This window comes from Carassius auratus, chromosome 18 (genome assembly GCF_003368295.1).
Source record: "Carassius auratus strain Wakin chromosome 18, ASM336829v1, whole genome shotgun sequence".
NCBI lineage: Eukaryota > Metazoa > Chordata > Actinopteri > Cypriniformes > Cyprinidae > Carassius > Carassius auratus.
Genome location: NC_039260.1, coordinates 24,569,818 through 24,578,668, shown reverse-complemented (window position 1 = coordinate 24,578,668; position 8,851 = coordinate 24,569,818). Strand labels below are relative to the sequence as shown.

The following is an 8,851-nucleotide window of genomic DNA, read 5'->3' as shown; positions in this document are numbered from 1 at the left end:
AATTATGAAAACATTTTAATTAAAATCCAATTAAAAATATTATATCAAAATAATCTAATGTTAAATTTCAAGTATTACACAAAATTAAAGCATTGGGAATATGCATTTATGTTTGGTTTATTTTTCACCTTTCCTCACAAATGCCTGAAAAATAAAAAATTCCTACATTCTATGTTTTTCTGAGCAACAAAAATGTTTACAATTATGACTAAACATTAAAACCCATATAAAACTTGTTTTCACTTAAACAATTAATGACACTCATGTATTTCTTAAAATTCTTTATTTATAAACTTGATGCAAGTTTACAAATTGTACTGTACATGGTCAAAATTACACTTACAATGGGGAAAAATGCAGTAAAACCGAAGCATGCTGATTGCAGAACACATTGAAGCCTCCCGCCTCTCCATCAGACACGCCACCATACGAACGAACGAACGAACCGCGCAAGAGAAGAGAAACAGATCTGGAATCAGACACTGGGAGCCGGACGAACATCCATGAACTCAAACTATGGCTTGATGTCAGACTGCTGCATTTATTCTGTCACTCACTGAAATTAAACAGCGGTTCACATCGGCCCGAATGATTATGAAGGAGACAGCGCCTTTTAGACTAAAACTGATTCAAAGGAGAAAGAGAAGAGAACATGAATAGAGTCGAGCGATCTGAAGGACATGAACACAAAACCAGGGCCATCAGATCGACTCCAACGATGTGGGATTGAACAGAAAAACTGCAGACGCATTCACTTCCTGTTTAAGGCATTATTGCTCTCTCAGCTTCACTCGGAGACTGCAGGGGCTTCAATGAACACAGGAAACACAGTTCTACAGGTCCAGACGGTTCTGCTGGCCAGGAGAGAGATGGGTTACAGGACTGAGAGGAACACATCACGTCTTTCATCATCTGTGTGTGATCCTGTGAGAGTCAGCTGTGTGTGAGCAGATCGTCTGAGATGAGGAGAACGAGTCGAAGAGTGTGAGGATGAAACCAGGGATGAGGGGAGAGAAGCAGTGACAGAGAGATGTCCATCTGAAGAGGATCGCTCCAAGAGTGGACGCTGTGCTCTAGCCGTCCTCTTTGGGCGGTGTGTACCAGCCTGTGAAACACACACACACACACACATTTATACAGAAAACACTCACTCCGGAGACTTCATCCAGACAGAGCCAATACATGTCACAACAGCACGAGCTCAGATGCACAAAGAACACACACACACACACACACACACACACACACACACTCTCTCTCTCTCTCTCTCTCTCTCTCTCTCTCTCTCTCTCTCTCTCTCTCTCTCTCTCTCTCTCTCTCTCTCTCTCTCTCTCTCTCTCTCTCTCTCTCTCTCTCTCTCTCTCTCTCTCTCTCTCTCTCTCTCTCTCTCTCTCTCTCTCTCTCTCTCTCTCTCTCTCTCTCTCTCTCTCTCACACACACACACACACAGGATTCACTTCTTAACCCTCAGAATGCATTTAAAATCAGTTTTCTCTATTTTTTGCATGACGGGTCTGTTAGAACCTAAAGAACTGTTATGTAACAATGTTCTTTTACAACTTTTTATTAATGATTATATTACAAAAATACTAACTTTTGAATGTTTTTACCATGCTACGCAAATAAATATATATATATATATATATATATGTGTGTGTGTTGCTATACATCATATCTGTCAGTCAAGTGTATGAAGTGGGGCCAGTGCTTTATTATAATTGTGTTGTTTTTCAGAACTAAAAACTTAATATAAAATTATATATATATAAATGGTTACATGTTTACAAAAAAAAATTGTAAAAGAAAAAAAATAAAACCTGTGTATTGTGCATTCTGATTGTCTTAAAGCATTAATAAACCTACACACTTTTTAAAGTATTTTTTATGCACGTTTTCCCAATCTGAACAGACCTGAATGTGTTGAGGATTAAGAAATGGACGCAAAAATGGGCAAGTCACCTAATTAACTATGTATTATGAACTAAAGGCTTTTCAGAAATCGGTCAACAGGAAATAAAACTACACTTCTAAATGATTTAACGGTCTTTGGGGATGATATACCATATCGATATCGGCCGATAAATGTTACGTTTTCTGTTATCGGTATCGAACCGATGAGAGAATTTGGCCAAAATCTTAAAATAATGCATTATTTCCTGCAGAGACACTTCAGATAAGTGCTGTTCACCATGATGGTTTTTAATTGCTTGAAATATTATTGGAATTACTTTGAAAAGGAAAATGCAGTGAACTGCAGCATGCAGGGCAAGTCTGTCATATTATAATGAGATCATTAGCAACTGTACAATAATGTAACAATGTGTTTTAGTGCGTTGTTAAGTGAAGAGCGCATCTACAATGGATTCACACATGACTAGCACGGTTAAGTTTGTCTGTGCATTTACAGTCTTTTGTGCATTTGTACATTGTAATAGTGTTTATTTTATGCATATAAATCAGATTTATCTCATATAGAATGTGTTTGGTTAAGCTATAGTGGGTATAAGTCAAACTTATGCCAGTGAACGTCTTTCACCATGATAGTGAAAGCAAAAACTGACGGCCAACACATCGGTTATCGGCTTTCATATTTAAAGAATCATTGTTTTTATCGTATTGGACAAAATATTCATATCGGTGCATCCCTAACGGTGTTTAAGCTCACAAACGAGTCTTTGGGAATAATCCCTAACTGGTTAAATCAGATGATCTCAGGAAAACCTTGCGTTACGAGATACAAGAACGGTTTATGATATTAAAATGGAAGTATATAAACATGATTCCTGATTCATCGGCTGTGAAGTTCTTACCGTTCTTTTCGTGGATCTGCACCAGTGATTTATAGGACTGCTGTGCTCTGGCCAGACTGTACTGATTCTGAGGACAGGACAAGTGTGTGTCAACACCGTACGGTCTCCAGCGAGCAATTAAAGTCACATTTAAATCTAATCAGCTACTTGCTTCTCCACCAGACAAACACGAGCACAGCGCTCACCTTATTGGCTCCAAACTGCACTCTCGCTTTTCCTTTGACTAAAGTGGCGTTGATCTGCATGATGACAGACTCGATGGAATAGGCACTGCTCCATCCCTGAGAACACACACACACACACACACACACGAGACGAGATCAGGCCTCGACACACTTCAACACATCAGCATTAACCAGCATGCAGTGTGAAAACATTACACATTTAACGTCTTAATACCTGGCCGAACACAAACACACCTGTTTAGTGAGCAGCTCCATACACAGAGCTCCTCCGCCGAGAACATACCTGAAACAACACAATATAATGAACAAATAAGCATGCATTAGTGTGAAGAAATGCTTCTGCATGCACATGAGAGAATATATAAAGAATATATCTCAACACAACACTCCTAACATAAAGAAAAGCCTCAGAAGTCTTACCCTCCAGAGAGGACCGGAGAAACCACACGCGCAAACGGAGGATCGAAGGGGAAGTTATCCTGCACACAGACCAGAACACACTCTTATATATGCATATAAAAACTAAAAATGTTAGATTATTATTAAACGGTGTGGATAATTCCTGCAGGTCTGGTCCGAGCAGCTCCAGGTAACTCACTTTGTAGGAGAAGCTGAGGAGGATGTAGTCCATCCCTTCCTTTTCCTTCAGCACCTGCAGGTCACTGTGTAAAGGACTGTCTGGATCCACACTGAACACACACACACACACACCTTCAGCTTTCTGAAACCTCACCAGCCCTCAGACTCAAACCCAGAGGAAGTGCCCTTACGTCCTGATCTTGACGTGCCACTCGTACAGGCTGTCGTTCACCAGCTCCACGGAGTAGATGCCTGGAAGGAGAAGAGGTCAGAGCCACGCCCACACATGGCCACACCCACACATGGCCACACCCACACATAGCCACGCCCCCCAAACAGAGACACGCCCACACACGGCCACACCCTCTCACCGTTCTTATAGCTCTGAGAGCGGTAGATCTCCCGGAGCTCCTTCATGAGGCGATCCGACGCCTGGACAGATCCAGACACAGCGCCCTACAGGACCCGACAGAACACACCCCGTCAGTCACAACACACAACTCCACACAGAAACAAAACACAGAATGTGTGAACATGCATTTCAGTAAAACCCCTCACAGTTCCTCATTCTCGGCTGAAACAGTTTCAAATCAGTAATAATCCTGTTCCCCGTCAAAACTGACTGGCCTTTTTAAAAACTGCTCTCATTATGCCATATTTCACCAAATCTGTTCTTTAATTAAATCCTCTGATCAACTTTGATCTGAGCTTCTGCACTTCAGTTTTGAGTGAAAAAGCATTGTTTGTGGATAAATTTAGCTCAAACACTGAGAACAATCAGATCTAAAAACAGACATAACGCTAACTGAAAGAAAACAAAATATCAAATCCAATATTTGGTGATAATATAGCACAAAACGAGATTAACAAGCAATCTGTTGTAGGTTTTTATCCCGAGGAAAATAGTTTTCCTAATTTAATTTATTTAAAGAAAGAGAGATCTGTGCAGTAAACCACTTTTTAATTAAATTATTTAAAAAAGAAGAAGCATTTTTAATGTTTATTTTCCTCCTGCTGTACCAGAACCACAACGAACCGTGACTTTAACATCAAGGCAAGTATTGAACCGTCAGGTTTTTTATGCATTTAATGTCACTACAGAAAACTGTTATGCAACACAAACAAACAAACATTTAGATTGAAATCCACCAGAAGACGAGTAGTGTGTATTCCTGAACACTGAACACAACATCTGACAAGACAACTGAACGTCTGCACCACCCTCATCTCATCAGACCGAGACAAGCGCCTGTATCTGACCCCGTCTGACCCCAAACTGAAGGAAAGGCTCTTACCGAGTGAGCACTTACGTTCAAGTGGTCCTGTCTCTGGCTCCTGCGGATCTTCTCCAGGACGGCCAGGTTCTCCTTCTCAATCCCATCATCCTCAGACTTCTTCCCATCCACCGGCTCCTCCTTCATCTCGTAGTGCTCCAGATCGATGTCCTGCTGACACACACACACACACACACACACACACAGGTAAAGAGAGATGCTCAGCAGCTCACAGAAGACATGAATGAGGTGAGGGAAGCAGACATGCACCTCTCCCATCTCCTCTTCCTCCTCCTCCTCTGAGGTCACCTCGTCTGTCGTCCCATGCTACGAGAGAAACATCCGTGTTAAACCAACTAGTTTAGTTTAGTAGCAACTAGTTTAGTACCAGTGCCCAGACTTAAACCTACCATACATTCTGCAGTACAAGTGTTTATAGTCATCTTGAATGTTTGGATGAGACCTATATAATGCATTTAACATGAAGCATTTTATAATTTTTTATATGATTGTTTTTTAAGCAATAATCTGCTCTTTTGATTTAAAAAGAGACCAACCTTAGGTCTGTTCTCCAAAGCGTTCATGAATTAAAACAGTGTTGTAAGCATTCATGAAGAAGTGTTCGGTTTCCAGTTAATTCATTGATACCCCAAAATGAACCAAAAATAAGAGTCGAGTTTTGGAAAACAATCCTGCAGTTGTATAATGTGAGTCTGATGTGTGACGGGGCGGTTCACCTTCCTGTCCTGGTGAAGCGGTCCTGCAGGAAGAGGCTGGTCAAGCATCTCCACATCCGGGTGCTGAGGGAGATTATAGAGGCGACACAGATCACAGATCAGCCTCTTCAGCTGCTGCAGGAGCTGCAACACACACACACACACACACACACACACACACTGTATCAGTTTCCACAGAAATATTGTGCAGCACAACTGTGTTCAACACTGATAATAATCAGAAATGTTTCTTGAGCAGTAAATAAATTAAAGAAAGCTTGTTTTTAAAGAGAGAAACCTGGAGAACAGATGAAAAGATATATTGTTTGTTGACAATAAAACTCCTTTTCATTTAGGAGCCGGTGAAACACACCTGATTTCCCCTAAATTCTGTGTTATTCATTTGAATATTTTTTCTGGATTTGGGGATTCCGAACTGGGGAACTTATTGTACAACTTACAATCTTTTAAATTGTAATTAAAATGTTGAGTGGCGAATTAGAATGTTAAATCACATTTCTGCGTGCCAAATAAGTTCGGAATTAAAACATGGATTTAAAAAAAATACCAAGGTTGTATCATATTAATAAAAAAATAAATAAATAACATTTTATATATATATCATGATTTTGATTAGCAGTAGTAGTATATTTCAGGCTATTGTCGAATGCGATGTCAGGGAGAGGGAGAAGAGCCGTTACCAGTGTGCTGCCCCTCCTGACCTCCTCCAGCCGCTCCAGCACTGCGGTCAGACCCGGGTCATCAGACTCCACGAACCAGATGGGCGGCGTCAGCGGGTACGACTCCTGAAACACCAGAGACGACCCCTCAGTGACCTCAGAGCACCGGACCAGTCACAGTCACCCGAACATGAAAAACTACTCTGCTTTCACCCTCCGTGAAGCATTCGCTGTCTTCTTCCATAAGATCATACAGACATATTCAGATCTATACAAACTGATCTGATCCTGAGCTGCGGCCGGACTCTCATTCTGACGGCACCCATTCACTGCAGAGCATCCATTGATGAGACACTGATGCAATGCTACATTTCTACAAACCTGATGAAGAACAAACTCATCCTGATCTCAGATGAACTGAGAGCGAGAGAACATTTTAATTTCTGGGTGAACTGTTTGTTTTTAAATTGGACAGCATGCACTAAGTCCAAAACCAAGTGTGTTTCAGTAATATATACATTACATTATATATAGTAATGTTATACAACATTAAAAAAAGCAATACAATAAAATATGTGACAGAAGGAAAAACATTTTCCAAATTATATTTTACCTACAGAACTAGACTGAGAGAGCATTTAAAGGCTGTGCAGGTGTTTTGAGTTAATGAGCTGATTAGAGTGTGGCACCAGGTGTCTTCAATACTGAACCTTTTCACAATATTCTAATTTTCTGAGATACTAAATTAGAGATTTTCCTTAGTTGTCAGTTATTATCATCAAAACTAAGAGAAATACACATTTGAAATATATCAGTCTGTGTGTAATGAATGAATATAATATACAGGATTCACTTTTTGAATTGAATTACTGAAATAAATCAACTTTTTGATGATATTCTGATTATATGAACAGCACCTGTACAAACTGTTTTTAAAGTCTAAGATGAAGGTCCCAGGATCGTATGCGGTCTAAATAGTGTGCACACTAGGTTTGCAATGTGACGTCAGCGTCGCTCTCACGCAACAGAAAATGGCATCCGGAAATTAAGACAACAAACACCGAAACAAGACAACGCAACTGGGTCAGTAATGGACACTACTAAGTGCGCACTACTTTATATCCACCTCACCCTCCACAGACTGACCCTGTCAGTGACATTAACTGTGAACAGATCGAGTCAGCTCAGAGATTAGTAACATTAGTGATCAGGTGAACACTTCTCCTGCTGACTCCAAACCTAGTGTGCTGCCTACTGAGGGACTGACACGCGGCCCGAGCGCGGCTGTGTATCAGACAGCCTTGTGTTTAGAGGGGCTCTTATGGGGTGTGTGTGTGTGTGTGTGTACCGTGAGGTTGCAGTGGATGATCAGCAGCTGGTCTCCGATGTTAAACTGGCAGCTCAGCTCGTCCGGTTTCCAGTCGAGGATCCTGAAGCGCTCGTGGTTCGGATCAAAAATAGACTCCAGAAACTTCAGCTCGGCCTTCAGTCCCGAAACCGACATCTTCCTCCACTCATCTCCGAGAGAAGAGAAACCGGAGAGAGAGATGGACAAAAGAAGAAGAACAAGAGATGCGCACTTGCGATCTGTTCCTCTGTTTTCTGGATGTCAACGCAGAATTAAAGCTCTTAGTTTAGCGAACGCGGCTCCCGTGAGCTCCTCTGGTCTCAAATGCACTGTTATGTCGATTCAAAGCGCAGATCTCGAGTTATTGTGTCATAAATGTGGATGTGAGCGCAGGATGTGCGTGTACAGCTGAGCGGAAGCTGTTTTTCTCTGGGGTTTAAAGATGGAGGCGCGCGTGGAGGACCCGCTGTCCCAGCATGCACCGCGCCCGCGATATCACGTCACACCACATAGACTGTCATATTTTCCGAAGATAATTTTTGACATAGACATATATATATATATATATATATATATATATATAAGCCTAGAAATTAAGGGTTTTTTTAAACCAAAAGTGGGCGGAGCGTGCCGTCGCCATCTTGGCAGCGCGGCACCGCCAGGGGGGCACAAGGGGCAAGGAACTCGACCGGAAGTTGAAGTCGGGTGGGGGCTGCCATCTTTTAGCAAAACTTCACTTGCGTTAGCATTCCCATTGACTCCCATTCATTTTGGCGTCACTTTTACAGCGAATAACTTTACATCTGAGGCGTTTAAAGACTCTGTTTGTCCATTATTTATTTCTAAATATACACGACAATGTATAAAGGGCTCCATTACCTTCTATGTTACATTATGGCCCCGTATAAACAGTTTTTGTAAAAAATAGGCTAACGAATGCGTCATAACCACTCGGCTCTCTGTCGCATTACCGTACAGACAGGAGGAGAAGCTCGCAGGCAATTAACTTAATATGGCGTACTGGCGTTACATTTTAAAATACTATACAAAATAATTAATCAGAATACTTACTCCTGCTCACTCACGACAAAGAACTCCCCGCTCAAGCTCGCCGTCTCTGCAAGATTAACGATGAGAGTTTGCACGCACAGCTACTAGAAGATTTACATCTGGCAGACAGGTTGCTGACGTCGTCAAGCTTCGTTTGAGTCTGCGCGTCAGAAACGGAAGTGCTAAAAAACGCTAAAACTGGGCTTCAT

At 41.5% G+C, this 8,851-nt stretch overlaps 1 protein-coding gene across 4 annotated transcripts; it reads right to left on the bottom strand.

Moving 5' to 3' along the window:
• Positions 1 to 266: 266 nt before the first annotated feature.
• On the bottom strand, positions 267 to 8,045 carry LOC113118742 (ubiquitin-conjugating enzyme E2 Q2-like). Of its 4 annotated transcripts, none has more exons than XM_026288153.1 (13): positions 7,593 to 8,045; positions 6,266 to 6,370; positions 5,586 to 5,708; positions 5,119 to 5,175; positions 4,870 to 5,022; positions 3,946 to 4,030; positions 3,766 to 3,826; positions 3,594 to 3,684; positions 3,416 to 3,474; positions 3,230 to 3,278; positions 2,996 to 3,091; positions 2,811 to 2,877; positions 267 to 1,105 (listed from the first exon to the last, which is right to left on the bottom strand). In XM_026288153.1, the coding sequence occupies exons 1-13, from the start codon at positions 7,746 to 7,748 to the stop codon at positions 1,074 to 1,076; spliced, it is 1,134 nt and encodes a 377-aa protein (XP_026143938.1). In that variant the 5' UTR covers positions 7,749 to 8,045; the 3' UTR covers positions 267 to 1,073. The 4 variants fall into 4 exon arrangements, with proteins under 4 accessions (XP_026143938.1, XP_026143940.1, XP_026143939.1 ...); XM_026288155.1 differs by having other exon boundaries at positions 4,885 to 5,022; positions 7,593 to 8,044; XM_026288154.1 differs by having other exon boundaries at positions 4,870 to 5,019; positions 7,593 to 8,044.
• Between the last annotated feature and the right edge of the window lie 806 nt (positions 8,046 to 8,851).